The sequence below is a fragment of the Candoia aspera genome, chromosome 1 (genome assembly GCF_035149785.1).
Source record: "Candoia aspera isolate rCanAsp1 chromosome 1, rCanAsp1.hap2, whole genome shotgun sequence".
In the NCBI taxonomy this organism is placed as follows: Eukaryota; Metazoa; Chordata; class Lepidosauria; order Squamata; family Boidae; genus Candoia; species Candoia aspera.
In genome coordinates, this window is record NC_086153.1 from 280,558,418 (window position 1) to 280,576,365 (window position 17,948).

Below are 17,948 nucleotides of genomic sequence, written 5' to 3' on the forward strand. Positions count from 1 at the left end.
GCCAACCCCACACTCACTAGCACTGATGATGTTACCTAGTTGGGAAATGAAACGTCTGCAAGCAAACAACCAAACTCAGAGAGCACCAAGGACTCTGCTATCAAAACTCTCTCTCACTTTGCCTGGGCCCAACTGCCAATCACAGCAGCTTTATTACTGATTTCTATGCTATTCAGTTTAATTCATGAGTAAATTTGCCTATCATTTTAGGGATTGTGGTGTGGCAAAGTTTAATTAATTAATTAGATAATCGATAAATGCTGCACATATTGAGTATAGACTGAAGATTGCATTTTCTCACCAATGCTGAGACGGAAAGAAACACAGGAAACCTGAATGTTGATTTACTCTGGAATTAGTAAATTATTTCAAATGGGATTTATTTCAAGAGTAAATCTCACTTGAATTAATTATTGTTTTTAAGAATGAAAGCTGCTTACACCTGGGCCAAACTTAGTTGATTAACGAACAATATCTGCTATAGTTATTAAAGATTTAGATTAGGGTCCAAAGTCCTAGGGAAGTTTAACTCTTTCTCCTGTTTCACAGCTGCAATGAAAGTGGCTCTTCCTTTCCCTAAAGGTGCTATTTGCCTAAGAGGTACGGATGTGAAAGTCTCAAATACATTACACTATGAATTGGGCTTTCCTATTGCAACCTCTAAAAGAAGTTTTAAGAAAAAAAGAAAAGAAAAAAAAGAAATCCTATGGACAGCTCTCCCAAGTCACATCTCTTCCAGATCTTATATTCACCAGATGATCAGACTTTGCTGGTTTGTATGAAAGCAAACTTTTGCCTTCTGCTGAAAGAAAAAACTGAATGCATTCATCTCAAATTAGATTCATTGGGCGGGGACTAATTCTAATTTTGCCAGTGGCATAGCAAGATTCATTAATTTCACATGCTAGCAAAATTTTGCTGAAAATAATTCTACAACTTTTTCAGCCTTACATCGATAGAGAACTACCAGAAGTCCAGGCTGGATTTAGAAGAGGACACAGTATGAAAGATATCAGATGGATCTTGGCTGAATGTAAAGAATACCAGAAAGATGTTTACCTCTGTTTCATTGATTACGCAAAGGCGTTGACTGTGTGGACCATAACAAGTTATGGCTAATATTACGAAGAATGGGAATTCCAGAGCACTTGATTGTACTCATGTGGAACCTGTACACAGATCAAGAAACAGTCATTAGAACAGAAAATAGTGATACCAAGTGGTTCAAAACTGGAAAAGGTTTGCAGCAAGGCTGTATACTTTCACCCTACTTATTCAATGTGTATGCTGAACAAATAATTCGAGAAGCAGGAATGTACGAAGAAGAACAGGGTATCAGAATTGGTGGAAGACTTATTAACAACCTGCGATATGCAGATGATACGACTTTGCTTGCTGGAAATGAAGAAGACTTGAAGTACTTGCTGATGAAGATCAAAGATTGTAGTCAGCAATATGGACTATACCTGAATGTGAAGATGATGAAGATTGTCACAAACAGACCAATAAACAACGTCATAATAAATGGAGAAGAAATTGAAGTTGTCAATGATTTCATTCTACTCGGATCAATGCCAAGGGAAGTAGCAATCAAGAAATCAAACGATGTATCGCACTGGGAAAATCTGCCATCGAAGACCTATCTAAAGTTTTCAAAAGTAAAGATGTCAGTTTAAAAACAAAGGTGCGTCTGACTCACACCAGAGTCTTCTCAATTGCCACATATGCCTGTGAAAGTTGGACATTAAAAAAGGAAGATAGAAGAAGAATTGATGCATAAGAATTGTGGTGTTGGCAAAGATTACTGAAAATACCATGGACTGCCAGGAGAACAAACAAATCAGTTTTAGAAGAAATACAACCAGAATGTTCCCTAGAGGCAAAGATGACTAGGCTTAGGCTCACATACTTCGGGCACATTGTCAGGAAAGACCGATTGCTTGAAAAGGACATCATGTTTGGTAAAGTCGAGGGCCAGCGGAAAAGAGGAAGACCTTCAATGCGATGGATTGATACAATTACCGCAGCAATGCATGCAAACATTGGAACAGTCAGGCATATGGCGCAAGACTGAACAGCATTTCGTTCTGTTATACAAAGGGTCGCCATGAGTCATAAACAACTCGATGGCAACTAACAGCAACAGCATAGCAAGACACTTGAGATATAATCTCCATTTTTATGTGGTCACAGATAGATAAACAACATGCAAAGTAATTTTTATGATACCTTTGCTTTCTTACATCTATTCCAGTAGGCTTTCAGGCCATATATAAATAAACTGACACTATTATAGCTGATTCTTGTAGTTTTGTATTAGATAGTTATTTTTTTTCCCTGTTCCATTATGAATGTAGTGATTTTACCATTAATCGTATTTTATAATAAAGAACATAGTAAAGGTAAAGGTTTCCCTTGACGTAAAGTCCAGTCGAGTCCGACTCTAGGGGGCGGTGCTCATCTCCGTTTCTAAGCCTTGGAGCCGGCGTTGTCCATAGGACACTTCTGGGTCATGTGGCCAGCATGACGACTCGGAACGCCGTTACCTTCCCGCCGAAGCGGTACCTATTGATCTACTCACATTTGCATGTTTTCGAACTGCTAGGTGAGCAGGAGCTGGGATTAACAACGGGAGCTCACCCCGCCGCGCGGTTTCAAACCGCCGACCTTCCGATCGACAGCTCAGCGGTTTAACCCGCAGCGCCACCGCGTCCCTTAATAAAGAACATAAAGCACAAAAAAAATAAGATTATAATAAAGGAGGCAATTATAGTCCATTTAAAATATGCAGTGTTTAAGAGAATATGATTTTATGGCCTAAAACCAGACCAAAGTTCATAAAATGCCTAATCACTTGACTTCCCTTCCCATGCAGACCCTTCTTTTGCACATATTGGTCTCAATGTGCCAAAATTGAACAATGCTTCCCTTACTGTAAAAGCAAGGAATGATGCATGTGCACAACTATGACTGTGGCTCATAACCTGTCTATATCTTCTCCAAATACTGGGATCTGCTGGAGGCCATCTCGGGGTTGGCAGTGGAGTTCCACTGAGCGATTTTATCCTGCAGATGTCCCAGGAACTTGTCATCTTTAGTGCTGGATGGGGTCGCACTGCCCCAGTCAGATCCGGTCCGTAACTTGGGGGTCCTCTTGGACTCACGACTCCTGTTCGAAGAGCAGGTGGCAGTCGTGGCCAGGAGGGCCTTTGCGCAACTTTGTGTTGTGCACCAGTTACACCCTTTCCTGGACTGAGAGGCCCTCCGAACAGTCACTCATGCCTTGGTCATCTCCCATATAGATTACTGTAATGCGCTCTACATGGGGCTACCCTTGAAAAATATCCAGAAGCTACAGCTGGTCCAGAATGCAGCCGCCCGGACAATCTTGGGTGCTCCAAGATTTGCACACATAACACCTTTGTTGTGTGAGCTGCACTGGGTCCCAGTTTGCTTCTGGGTCCAATTCAAGGTGTTGGTTATCACCTTTAAAGTCCTACATGGCATGGGACCAGGGTACCTGAGGGACCATCTCATCCCTATTACATTGACCCGCCCCATCCGGTCATGCAGGGAGGGCATGTTACGGACCCCATCTATAAAAGAATTCCATCTAGTGGGGTCCAGGAGGTGAGCCTTCTCTGCTGTAGCTCCCGCCCTTTGGAACATCCTTCCCTCAGAGGTGAGACAAGCCCCCTCGCTCCTGGACTTCCGCAAAAGATTAAAGACCTGGTTTTGTAGGCAGACTTGGAATGGGAGGGCAAATAATTACACCTGGGGATGGCTAGCACCATGAAGTGATCCGGAGGGACCAACCACACTGAAGATCTGATTAAGATCTCTTCGCCATGTAGATTTTATTATGTTTATATTTTTATTGTATTTTGTAATTGTAATGGTTTTATATTTTAATCTTGTTTTATTGTAAGCCGCCCAGAGTCCCCCCTTTGGGGAGAGATGGGTGGTGAATAAATTTATAAAATAAATAAATACAATAAATACAATCACATAAATGAAGGCAGAAAATGCATAAAATAGTACTGTAGTATAAGCCCAGAATAGATGATCAGGTTTAAAACAAAGGGAGAAAAACATAACTTCTCCCCAAAACAAAGAAAAACTGAAAATCCCAGCCTAAATGTCCCCATCTACCCCTGGCCCTTTACCCTCCCCCCCCCAATCCAAAAATGTTAATTGCCGGCCCCAGCCATCAGAAGGCGGCCCAATCTTATTCCAATTCAACCTTGAGAATAATACAGCAGCTTGTGGCCTTCTATTAGCATATCTCAGTTCATCTCTCCTTAGCAGAACTATGGCAAACTCCCTAAAAAAAATTGTGTGCCAAATTTCTCAAATGACAGATTTGTCCACACCAGCCACTCTGTAAGCTCTCAATATGGCAGGTAAGAGGATTTGCTAAAGAAAACAGATTTCCATCTGAACTCCCTTGGAAAATTATTACCACATTAAATGGCTTCCACAAAATCTATGAATAACAGCTTGCTCTTCTTTTAAAAATTGACTTTATGCCTAAGAGCACCTGCTTGGCTGCAGAACAGATTTGCTAAGAACAGATTATCGCCAAAATGGGTAAAACACATCGGCTAACCTTTCCAACACCTTCCAAACAAGTCATACTCACAGCATGAAGCATTTTTAAAACTGATATCTTAAGACAAAACTTTATACACTAAAATACCAGCCATTAAATAAATTGTTAAAAATATACTTTAATCTAATAGTAATACTATATCAGATTCCAAATGCAACTCAAAAGATTATAAAGATTCAAGTGATGTCACAATTACAAAGAAATGGCTGGCAGCTGTTGTTGTTATAAAAGATTTATAAACTCCTAACTATTTTTATATCTAGGAACATAACTCAGCTTCTATCCCTAGATATACAAGATTAATTTTCAGAGGAAGCAACCTATTACGTAACAACCAATGCTGAACCTGATGCACTGGGTATGCACCCTAAGGCATCTACTATCTTCAAACTGGAAATGATAATATTAGAATATATGAAAACTGTTTTATTAATGTATTGTGTATTACTAGAAGTTTTGCCAATCATTCAGATGCTACTCTCTTTCAGACCATACAATAGGTTGGATGTACTGCTTTTACTTCTAAAGTTCAAGTCATGCCTGAGAGTAGACATCTGCTCAAGATGTAAGGCGGGTTCTGTATGGAAACATAAGCAATTACCTGGGGCAAGAAGGCTCCGTATTGACTCTACCAACCAGTGTTTTGATATATTGTAAGTAATTCTGCCCACCTATTTTCCAACTGTTGATAAATTATTGCCTTTTCTCAGATTCTGAGGAATAAGCAAGCACAATATGAAACTCTGTGTCTTTGTTTTCCCCCATTCCTGTTGATATTTGTTCTAAACATTTCCATGGAGGAATGGAGCTGCATCAAATTGCCTTGCTTCCATCTATAGATCTGAGCTGTGTAAGCTTCATCAGAAGTGCTCCTTTCTCCCCTTATTCAAAGCAGACCACTACTTACTGTTATGTTCCTGCCCTTCAAATCCAGTTAGGAAACTTGGTTTAATCAACCAAAAGAATCGCTTTTTAAATTAACCGATTCAATCAATTCCTACTACACCTTTTGTAAGAATACAAACATACCTTAAAGAAATGTTATAAGGCTTAGACCCTCAGGATTTGTTTCTGGGTTTGAGCTAAACAGGAAACTAAAGTTAATTAGCTCAGGAAGGATTCAGTCGTGGTATGCCAAAAAGGGAAGGGGAAGGGTCTGTATGAAAAGAACTCACAATGTGAACTGGACAACCATGGCTAAGCATTGGCAGCAGTCCCTGAGACTGTGACATTTGGGAAAAGCATGCAACTGAAAGTGCTGCCAAACTAAGCCAGGATTATCCCATTCACATGCTATGTTTCTCAAACGTGGCACATGAGGATCAGAACTGATTATATGAAAGATAAAACATAAACTAAAATGCCTTTAGGCATCACTAGCCCAGAGGTTTAGATTCAATTCCAAAAGCCAGCTTTGGAGTACACGCGGACGTGACTGTAGCTTAAAGAAGTTGGGCTTTTTTCCCCAAAACCATGCAGCTGCTTGCCTCTTGATCCTGAGATAAAGGATGGCTGCTTTAAGAAGTTGCAGACAGATGTTACATTAAGATGTTACACTCCAAAGCTCCTTTTTTGAAACTGAACCTGAAGCTCTGCTTTAATCCCTACACAGTCTCAAATCTTGCTATTCCTTTTTTTCCTTCTTCTGATAAAACAGAAAAATGCTGCTAAAAGACAAATTTTCTTAATAGCATTATAGCCTTCCTCTTGTTCTGGACTTAAAAACTGAAAGAATACTTAAAAGAATAACAAAAGCTAACCTTCTCAGATTCATAAATGTTATGCTAAATACTTCATATTTTAAGAAAGCAACTGTAGCACATGCCCATTCCTGCCTCAACATCGTAAAATATCCAGTTCCTAAAGTTGTTATGCAAACAATGACAACTGTTCAAGAGTTACTGGGTGAAGCAGGGCCGCAACTTGGGGGAGCAAGCGGGGCATGTACCCCAGGCACCACGCTGGGGGGGGCGCCAAAATGAGCATGGGGGGGTGCCAAAATGGGCGTGGAATCCATGTTTGCCCCGGGTGACACAGACCCTAGTTGCGGCCCTGGGGTGAAGTATCTGTTTCCATTATTAAAATAAATTTTTATTTTTGTTCATTACCTTACATAAGGGGAATGAACACATGTTTAATACCTTGCTGATAAAAAGTCTGAACTGAACCCTGTGGGTTGGCATTAAACCCACCTCTCTGGCTGTGAGGTTCTAAAGCTATTGCCTCTGGACCAATGATGCATTTGAATAGTTCATGGTAAGGCTGGTAAAGTCAAGCCTATCTCCTGCAATCACCTAATGTTCAGGGCTGCATTATTGAACAGGCAACCAAATTCCACCTAAAGCCTGTGACTGTAAAGTGTTGTATAACTGACAATTTTTCCCTTCAGATTTTCCAGTTAGAAACAGCCCTTTTTACAGACCATGATTTTTAGAATAATTTTTTCATGCTGAAGAAAATATGTTATTTTTCTTCACATTAATTTTAAAGCAACATTTCTGTCTGATTTACAATATTGTGTGTGTGTGTCTGTGTGTCTGTGTATTAAATGAAGCATCAAAACATCTAAAGTTTTCAAATGATCTAGAGCAGGGTTTCCCCAACTGAGGTGTACCTCCCTTGGGGAGGTGCAGACAGAGTTCAGGGAAGAAGGTGTGAAGAACCTTTTAGTAGTACATTGTTACAATAAATCCAACTTTCCCAAAATACTAGTTTCAAGTGAATAACATGGTGGTGGAGGAGGCAACAAAGTTTTTTTTTAGTTTCTTTATTAAAAAATAACCTTCCATTGTTCATTTGTGCTCATTTTGGTGTTTGGATTTTTAGGGGAGGTTTGTACATTAAGATTACTCTAAAGGGAGGTGTGATGGCAAAAAGTTTAGGAACCCCTGATCTAGAGAATAAAAAAAAGTTTTGAGACCTCCTATTTTAATAGAGTCAAGTAGCAGAGAAGTTACAGGTGAAACTACTGCAATGTCCATGGTTATCTCTATGATTTCTTATTTAGTTTCTTGAATGCAATTCTAGTTAATGGTATTTCAAGACCACAACTTTTAGAAGATATGACAACGGGTGAGTCTCTGCGGTAACATTATATATATTTCATATATATTTTCATTTTTAAAAAATTCCTAACATTTAAAAAAAATTCCTAACATTTAAAAAAAATTCCTAACATTTACTCGATGACCAGCTTATTTTCTAGCTACTACTGAAGACAGAAACTAGAATGAATCATTAGTCCATTCAGACGGCATGTTGTTTTTTTTAGGAAAGTACATGAAATGGGACAAATGTTGTGTTTCCAACTCAGAAATTCTGGAGGTTCTGCCAGACTGTTTCAGAGCAGCCACTGTTTGGCAGAACAAAAACCTGGACCACTTTCCTTGCTCTGTTTTGGACTAAGCAAAATCTGGATGGGCAAGTAGAGCAAGGATGGTGTCCGTTGCCTCCTCTCTTCCCTCAGGAGCCCCAGGGTTGAAAAGCCAGCACCCATCTTCCCAGCACCTTCCCTCCCTCAAACCACTGCCACCAACATTCCAGCATGATATATCACATCCGCCTGTCAGGCCCTCCTCTCCCAATAGCTTCCCTGTCTCTCTCTCTTCAGCTGCTGATGTTCTTGGTTTTCTTGCTCCCCTTCCAAACCCTTTTTCCCTGAATCAGAACAGCCACATTTTGTTCCAGGCACAGACCAAAAAGCACCTAAAACATCATGCTTTGATTTCTGCACAGAGTCCCTGAAGCCAGGTATTTCAGGCATGGGACAGTTCAAAACTGAAACCCCTGCTCTTTTTTTAGCATTCTCGCTTCTGAGAAATACCAGCAATTTATATTAGTAAGGTAAACCTCTGGGCTCCATCAAGTGCTTCAGGCTAAAATGAGGGGCAGAGAACATTTGCTAAATTTTCTATATAAATTGGATACATAAATAAATAAATAAATTTTAGGTTATAGATACAAAAGAAAAAAGAAAAGCAATAGGGACAGACCATGTGAACTATTTCTAAGAGAACAAATCTTACAGTAAATCAAAGTGATTTTATAGCCACCCCAGAAGTACTGTGTCCACCAGGGTCTCCTGTGAAACCATCCGCTTTGCCTACTGTACTTAACATTTAGGGAAACTGGTTTTCCTTAAGCAGTTGACATATAAAAAGTGAGACATCTGACAACTGCAGATGTGGTATTTCCCCTTGAGTCTACACACATTCCACACCGAGAGGAAAGCTGCATTCAAATTTTTCACCTTCTAGGTAATCTTTCTCCGACTTAGAATCTACCTGGCATTTCTTCCAAAACGCCTATTCGATGATTTCACCTGCAATCATAGGCACAGCTTCTCCAAAAGGGAACCCCTGAAACTGCCCGGGAAAGGCCTTCCTTTGGAGTAAGGGAGCCGCGCGCCCATTTGCAAAGCCAAGGCTCCTTCCTTCCTTCCCCGCCCAGCCAGCCCTTGATTAACCAGATTATTAGTTCAGCATTCCGAATCAGCTCGACTAACTCTTCGAAGGGCTTCCAAGGAGCCGCTGCTGGCAACGAGGCAGAGCCCACACGCGTCCCCCCTTACGGCAGAAGCCCCGCTCCGGCAACGGCCTCCCGGTTCTTCCCCGGTCGTCGGGTACCTGGTGCGTCTCCTCGCCGTGCTCCAAGTGAACGATCCCCTGGCTCCTGCCTTCCGTGTCGCTCAGCAGGTCGTCCTCGGAGTCCTCAAAGAGCGACGACGAGCCCGTGGAGGACAGCGACGACGTCGAGAGGCGCCTGGAGGAATGCAACAGGTGCAGCGAACTGTCCGTCGTCAGCCAGGCACCGTCCGGCGCCGTCGGGGGCAGCCCGGCGGGGCTGCGCTGCGCCTCTCCGCCATCCTCCTCGGAAGTTACTGTCAGCTGCGGGATAACTGATTGCAGCACCCCGTTGCGGGGCTGACAGGTCTTCCGGGCCGGCTCAGGCAGCTGCCCGCTAGCCATTGCGCAGCGAGCCTCGAAGAGCGAGCGCAGCTCCCCCACGCTCAGCTGCCTCCCCCGGCCCAGCTCCGGGCTGCTCCCGCCGCTGCTGTCCGGGGCTTCTCTGTGCTCCATGGGGAAAGCGAAGGCGCTAGGGACGCTGCTACTGTGGGCGCCCCGCGAGGGTCACGGGGCGCCGCGAAGGTTGCAGGCGGCCGGGCCGCCCAGGCGGAGAGTCCGGGGCGGCGGGGAGCGGCGGCGACTGCTCCTGCTGGCACCTCCGCACCGGTAAGTACGCGACCGAGGAGGTTCGGGCTGACGCCGCATGGCCGGCCTGCGCCCCGTCAGGCCGACCCCGCTGTCCTCTGACTCATCCCCGGGAAACTGCCCGAGTTCCCGAACCGCCCCTCAACCTGATCCATATGGGTAGCTCGCGCGGCTGCCCCACACCGCTGTCAGGCGGCGGCATACGCAACTGGGAGAAAGGAGGAGTCTGCAATGTGCGTAAAGGGTCCGCCCGCCCCGCTCGCTCGCTCCCACACGGAGCGTTTCGTCTGTTTACTTTGAATTAGCGTCGCCCCTCCTACCTTGCCTCCCTCCCTCCTCGTCCTCCTCTACTTTTTGGTTTCTCTTTCAATGAAACCTGCAAATTCCTCGCCAAATTCAGCCGCTGAAAAAGGAGAAGCGCCACCCCAGCAAGCCGCAGACCTGTGAAGGAAGCACGCTTCTCTCGGGTGTGCAACTGCTTGGCCCCGCCTTCCCGCGATCTCCTGGAACAGTGCGAAGTATGGCTGGTTCCTCTCGCATCTTGCGGGCGGCCGGTCCTATCTCGCAAACGTACACGCGCCAGGTGTGTTTTACAAATGCCAGGAATGGAAAGAGGCAGTTACTCTGAGCGAGCGAATCGTGAACGCCGTCCTTACCCGGTTCGAGTAGCTTCCCCTTCCGCGGCACTTCAGTTTTTTAAATCTAGAGCTCCGTCTATCGCGTCCTGGTGCCTTGCAGATAGTGCCGGATTAAACTCCCAATATGCCCTGGAAAAGCAGCCTTCGAAGTGGACGCGTGAAAAATGATACCATTATTTCTTCGGTGCAGGTAATTAAAATTACGGCATTTTATTGATAAACACAACATCAAATAAAGCACGAAAGCAATAATAAAAGAATGAAATACATAAGTATGTTTATTCTCACTCCTTTGGGAGCGCTTCGTTTTTTCCTTGGGAACACTGCAGTTTTTAATACTGTATATGCAATTGTACCAGGAGCTCTCACAGCCTTTCAAGTAAGCCAGGCCTTCTCCACCCCCCACCTCTGTTCCTTATGTCTGAATATACTGTCCCCCCCAAATGAAAGAGTTCCCCTTGGGGCAGGCAGTTAAACTGCCACCCTGTGTTCTTGAGTGGGGAGATGCCTCTTCCCCTATTTCTCTGGAATTTGGATGAAGCAAAACAGGAGATTCAGTTGTTCCCAAGACTAGATTTTTAAACAAATGGTTCCAGTTTTTCTCTTTAACCTGAGCACTGGTTTGCATGCATGATGCTAGCACAAACCTAAGATTGGATTAGGGCTACCAGATCTGGGCTGCAAATTCCCCCAGGACCCCTAAATGGCAGAAAAGAAGTACAGAACATGAGCTGCCATTTAGTGGTCTTGGGGAAAATTGAACTATGTGGTCTCTAGATGCTGACACCGACTTGATGGCACACTTAATCATCAATTTTCAATGGTCTTGAGTTTTGCAGTCCAGACGTGGTAGCCCTAAAGCGAGTAGAAATGAATAAAGGAGGGTTTTATTTTAATAAAGACAACATAGTGGGTATATGAGGAATAAGACAGCTGAACAGAATTATAGGAGATCTGGATCTAGATACAATTGCTGATAATCGTGAATCAGCAGACCAAAACATGGAGGAACAGAAAATGTGAGCTGAAGTAATACTACACTGAAAAGGAACTGTGACTCTGAAAAGAGATACTCCCCCACTCGCACACATACACACACACCGTGCTTCTGCCTGTTGTATACTTTCCTTGCCAACTTCACCATAATGGCTCCAGTTCTTTTAGAGCTGTAGAATACTTAATTAAGTACAGCCCCTTCCTTCATACCGTATAGCATCCTGAGGATTAGTATTTAAAAGTTGGTTTGTGATCTACCAAAGCTTAAAGTAAGGTGGTTCACAAGTGGGCAGAATGTTTTCTATTGAGAGCTGCATTCCCTTAAGGGAAATCTGTGGATGGTAGACAGGGAGTAAACAAGGATGTGTTTGGCCAAAACAGATATGGGCAAGGGAACCCTTTAGCCCTATTCCCACAAGTTCCTTAACTGGATCATGGGAGGAGGATAATGGTGTCATCCAAATCCCAAAACTGAGTGACTTGCCTGAGCCAATTAATCCTGATGTGCTAGATTTAGCTTCAAATAGACCATTTGTATTAGGGACTAAAATAATTTATTTCCCCCTGTGACAAAAAGGACAGAAAGGGGGGAGGTAGATATGACTCCCCTGATCCTGTCTGTGGTGCTGCTGCCATTGAACATGTCACTGCAGATCAAAAAGAAAAAAAGTCATTTTTACTTCTCCAGCCTCTACTGTGGCACCTTGGAGGACTAAAAACATGGCTACCGCATAACTGTCTGAGACATCCTGGATATGCGATGCTGGTGCGAGCAATTGGGCAACTGGCTGGGGAGGGAATTCTTGGCCAGCCATTCTCTTTTTGATTACATTTTTTCCCTTAATTCTCCTTCATTCCGTCATGACATCCTAACTCTTTCTCACGCCACCCTCTCCAATAAAGCAGGCTACCAGGGAAGGGTCAAGAGATTCAAACTGTTCACTTGAAATTACAAAAATATAATCTCTTTCCTTGATCTTAGTTTGTGCTCTCCAGCTACGTTGGATTAGTATTCCTATTTTCCTCAGTCACCATGGTATTGAAGCCATTTAGTGGCCTGCTAGAACCACTGAAATAGAGCAGAGCTTATAACACAACTGAGAAGCTGTACACAGAAAAAGAATATTATCTTGGGTAGCTTCAATGAACATGTTAGAGAAACACAGGTTATTGATCTTACACACTCAGCCCTCCCAAGCATAAAGAATCACACACTTAGACAGAGTAGGTTAAGAAGTAAAAAGAATATTTTATTGACTTTATTCTTGGTTCAGTTACATCCATGTTCAGTGGAAAAGATGAAATCTTTGTTCTTCTTTTGTCCCTAAACATAATTCACCCTTAGCCCTACAGCTGCTAAGTGCTGCGTGGAAGAAAGGGGCAGACTTCTCCATCAAGGCCTGAGCACATGGCCCTGATGAAGACAGCAGCATCCATGCTGCCTGTTCAGTCGGTGGAAGAAGGAGAAAGAGAGAGAAAGGAAGTGGGAGTGGCAACAAACAGCTTCCTCAGAGTTGCATTGTGGGACAAACTCAATTTACATGCTAATGCACATGCTAATGAGGCATGCTGGATTTGCCAGGACCTCCAATAGGTATGTGGCTAGTGGAAGTTGTCAGTTTCTTCTAGATGGTGTCAGAGGGCAAAAAGCTGCCTTATACTATTCTCTTGTTCAATGAAAGTAAAGAAACATTAGTCTGATTGGTACAGTGAAGTCAAAAGACCTTTCATCCCTCTTATTGTTGATTATATTTTAATTAAATGTATACTCTGAGTACTAAAAGAATAATGTTTTCATTTGTTGTTGTTCTCCACCCTAGTAGTGATGTTTTGTTTTGTTTTTTAATTTGGCCAAGATTTAGAAAGCCTTGGTAAGAAGAAGTTTATTGATGGAAGAGGAAAGTTTATTTACTGGTGCAGAAACTCTGTATAAAGAGGATTGCAGTCCATAGCTGAAGGTTAAATACAATTATCATAAGCAGCAACTGGAGTCTGTTTATCCATCTTTCTCTCAACCATTCAGAGTATCTGAACACAAAGGCCACAGTCTGTAGATAATATGTACAGGGCTTAATTTAATAAAACGGGGTCATTCAACTTGAAATTAATCTTCAGAAATGCTAAACCTGAGCTGTCAAGGACGGGGCTGCCTCTACACACAGAGTAGCTTTTGCTCATCCCCCACCCTCACCCCAAGCTATCAGAGCAATTTAGCAACTGCTGCCAAATGACTTTTAAAACTTGCAAGTTGGGAATTGGCAACTGCAATCTCCAAGATCAAATCTTTCCCCCACCCAAGGGTTTCCTGTGGCTTTCAACACAGCTGCTGTTCCCAACAACTATCACCACCACCTCCCAATAATCAATGTATTATTTAACTCCTCTGTATGCTGAAGCAGAGGAAAATACTATATATTATTTGTAATATTCATCATACCTAACAGACAGCTACATCTGTTCTTTTCCCTTCCTCAGAAGGATCATAGTTAACATGTCCAAACGCTGTAACCCAAGCAACCTAATCAGTTAACAAACACAAAGGGTATTAAATGCAGCCCCAAATACCCCTACTTTTCTTTGGGATTACAGTAACTCTGTTCCCCAATCAGGCATGTCGTAAAACAGGTTACTGTGGAGACATTGACCCTTTGCATATTGGTGAGACTAGCTCCTAGAGAGACTCTTTGAAAAATAGTACCTCTCTAGGCATTGTTTCTCAGTTGTCTCTGGTGCCCAGGTTGCCAGTGTGTGCAGCTCAGCTTTACAATCACACAGCAACTTAAAGTGCCCCCTGGAAGATTACCAAAAGTGTACTTTCAAAATAACACTTTAACAACTCTATGATTCAAAGAGTCTAATGGCAGTGGGAGGTAATTCCTAATATATGGCAGGGGCGGACAACCAAAAGCCCACAAAATACATATATTACATCCATACTCACCTCTTTATATATTCCTTTTTGTTCCTTAAACATCAGCTCTGTCTTTATGGGGATCTGATCAATCCATCCAAACATAACTTCAAGAAACTCAGGAACTCCTTTCTCTCATTCAATTCACACATCCTTCATTATCTGTCTATTAACTATCTATGTATCTTGCTGGAGACTCACTTTTATATTCCGTTTATCTTCATTCAATACCCATCCATTCATGACTCTTCCATATGACAAAGTGTGCAGAAGCATAGTCTTATACCCAGATATTTTCTATACTTCTGGCATTCAGCCAATACAACAGATCACATCTTTTACCAGCATTTGCACATCTTAAGACATCTCCATCTATTTTCTCATCTTTAATAAACGTTTTGCCAAGGTACGCTAATTCATCTGCTTGCTCTAATTTTTTGCTATTTATCCACTTGCTATTGTTCACTCCATTTTCCATCAAGAAACTTGGTCTTTGATACATTAATTTGCAGAGCCGTGGTCTTCACTGGATCATACAGTCTATTGACATTTGCTGAAAATCATTTCAGTTAACAGCATAGCATCTTCTGAAGACAAAAATACATGCATAGTTTCCTCCCAACTAAAAGACCTCCAAATGTCACTGTTAGCATTGCTTTTATGTTGATCCATAAATACATTAAACAACCAAGGAGAAATCACATATTGTTGTTATACTCTCTGCTTGGTGTCTAACCATTTGCTAAGCATGTCATTTATTCTCACATATGCTTTACTTCCATCACGTACCATTCTCATCAAACTTAAGAAACACCCTTCAACTCAATACTTTTGCAATGTCCAGGGGTGTCCATAGCATATGGTCAAAAAGTTAAGACAGTGGCTGCATATAAAAAACAGGCAGGGCTTCAATCCCACATCCTGGCTGCTATTTGACTTTTCTGACTATACCCTGTGGAACCCCCTGGCAATACCTAAAGCACTCATCTGTTTCCTTAAGCATTACACTGCCTACCTTCCATTACACTGTGCGGACATCTGCTGCATCCCCAGTGATTTAATGATATTTGATGCCCCCCACCCCTGCCCTCTTCTATTTCAGCATGCAGTTAGGTAAGTACAAAAGTTGTTGATTTTATGCATCAAAACTTTTGCAATGACCCAGTTACAATTTCTCAGCCAAATGTAAGACCATGCAAGGATAGGGAATAGAGTTACTAGATCTGATCTATAAAACTTTAGGGAACCAATAAATGGAAGCCAAGATTAAATTTTCTGGATCTCTTTGCTGCTATTTAGTGGTTGTCTTTGCACAATATGCAAAGCAAGCCAGGATCTTCCTGGTAACACATTATCCACTTCAGAAGTGGCTATGTACACGTATTACATGATGGCATCCTTTATAGAAACATGATTTATTAAATAAACTACATTAGTTGTTTTTTTTGTTGTTGTTTATTCGTTTAGTCGCTTCCGACTCTTCGTGACTTCATGGACCAGCCCACGCCAGAGCTTCCTGTCGGTCGTCAACATCCCCAGCTCCCCCAGGGACGAGTCCGTCACCTCTAGAATATCTAGTTGTTTTTTACAAGGCATTAAATCATGTATCATGATATACCAAGCACTATAGCTGGGATCGCACCACGCACTAAGTCAAAACCACACAAACCATGCTATATGTCAAAGCAATTACAGCCTTTAGTCTATGGTGGGCAGTGGGGGAAATATGCTCAGCCCAAATAGTAGCCTAAAGTTGCTAGCCACTTTCTTCATCCGTTTGGATTATGATACATTGGGGGTAGGTAGGAGAGAAATGAAATGGTATCCCTGTTATGGCTTGCATTTAGGGGTAGCATATCTGGGCTGCAAATAGTACTTCTTGGCTATCATTTAATGGTCAGCTGGAATTTGCAGCTGAGACACAGGAGTCCTGCTATGGTAAGATCACTGTTGCCAAGACCTTACTATCTAATTAACAGACTCGAAGTATTATACAATCCATAGCTTTGCTTTCCATCTGATTATAAGATGTCCAACAAAGAGCCTTACATATAATGAAGTGGACCATGATCCACAGAAGCTGATGCTATCACAAGTCTTTAAACTACCACATGATTGTGTTGTTTTCGTTGCAAGACTAACATGGATGCCCTTCTGGAAGCTGTACACATCCTTCGCAAGGTAGTAGTAATCCATAATTCCTTTTGAGTGGGTCCATTAAGCCATAGTTTGCTTAACCATGATTTGTTGAACAAATTGCAATAGTTGGTTTCACATAGTTGGTGAAGCCACAAACAAGCAGCCATATTATGTGAATTGAGCTATTCTTGCAATGATGCTGTGCCAGATAGGCTTTTTTTAAACAACCTTGGAGGATTGCATACCCTTTTCTAATTACTTTCCCCAAATGTTCTTTCTTCAGTAACCCATGTATATAAACAATAATTTATCCTGAAGTATAAAATTCCTGTCAAAATTCTGTATCATACTAATCTACTAATAAAACCTCTTTCAATAACTATTTGGATGTAGTATATACAGTTAATGTTGTTCCACAGGTTTAAGTCCAGTTCTGCTGCTACATTATAAATCTTACAATTTCTATTATGCATTTTTGTTTGTTGTGTTTGTAATGTTTTCTTTTTCATACCTGGTCTAGAACTAAAATAAAAATAAAATATTTATCTATCTGCATCACATCTGGAGGCACACAGAGAGAAATAATTTAATAGATTTTGGAGCAAGCGAAGACAAAATCAGATGCAAAACCCCCAGATCCTTTGCTAATATATTTCTCAGATTATTGCATCCAATTTCTACTCTATTGTTACTATCATAATGTTTCATTGTTAATATTGACATTACTGCTAGAATTTTTCAGATTTAATGAAACAAGAATGCATCATTTAAATTTAAGGAAAAACACATTAATCCTCTGTTTTCACTTCCCCTGAGATGCTAACTTTTGCTGCTTTAGGATGGTTGCTGTATTTTAGCTATTGAATATTTCTCCTACTCTACCCAGAACACGCATGCAAAAGCTCTTTAAAATATCTCATGACTATATTGCTGATTAATTAGCCACACTGCTAACACTGGGATCCAAAGAAGGAAACGTGCAAAAATGGGTATTAAGGAATATTACACTAGACAAAATTGAAAACAAAAATGCATGTTTGGAGAAATATACCCAAAAATACACACAAATGTTAGCACAAAATTATTAAATCTCAAATCCAACCAACCAACCAACATGAATTCTCAAAAATGAAAGACAATGAAAAGCCAAATTTGATAGATTTGCAAAACCGAGAAACTCACGTTGGCACATTCAGCCATCTTTAATCCTTATCTTTCCATAGTGGAGATTTGGCCAACAGAGAATATTTGAAGAGCAAAACACTTCCTGAAGACTGGATTAATACTTGGTTGTACTTAAAATTCTGTAGATTTCCCGGGTGATGATCTTCCTTCCTTTCCCTTCCCCTTTCTTTTATGAGGGAAAAAAAAAGCTGGAATGATAAATGCAAGGAATAACTTAGGTGCTTTGAGCAGCTCAGCTGAGTTCCTGGGACAGAACG

General features: G+C 41.8%; 1 protein-coding gene across 2 annotated transcripts in view; it reads right to left on the reverse strand.

Moving 5' to 3' along the window:
• ITPKA (inositol-trisphosphate 3-kinase A) overlaps positions 1 to 10,020 on the reverse strand; it is a 64,448-nt gene extending 54,428 nt beyond the window's left edge. The window contains exon 1 of one of the 2 annotated variants that reach the window (XM_063289937.1): positions 9,238 to 10,020. In XM_063289937.1, coding sequence (XP_063146007.1) covers positions 9,238 to 9,690 — 453 coding nt within the window. In that variant the 5' untranslated portion in view covers positions 9,691 to 10,020. The remainder of the gene's footprint in view (positions 1 to 9,237) is intronic. The other variant, XM_063289938.1, reaches the window with a different exon arrangement.
• Positions 10,021 to 17,948: the final 7,928 nt, after the last annotated feature.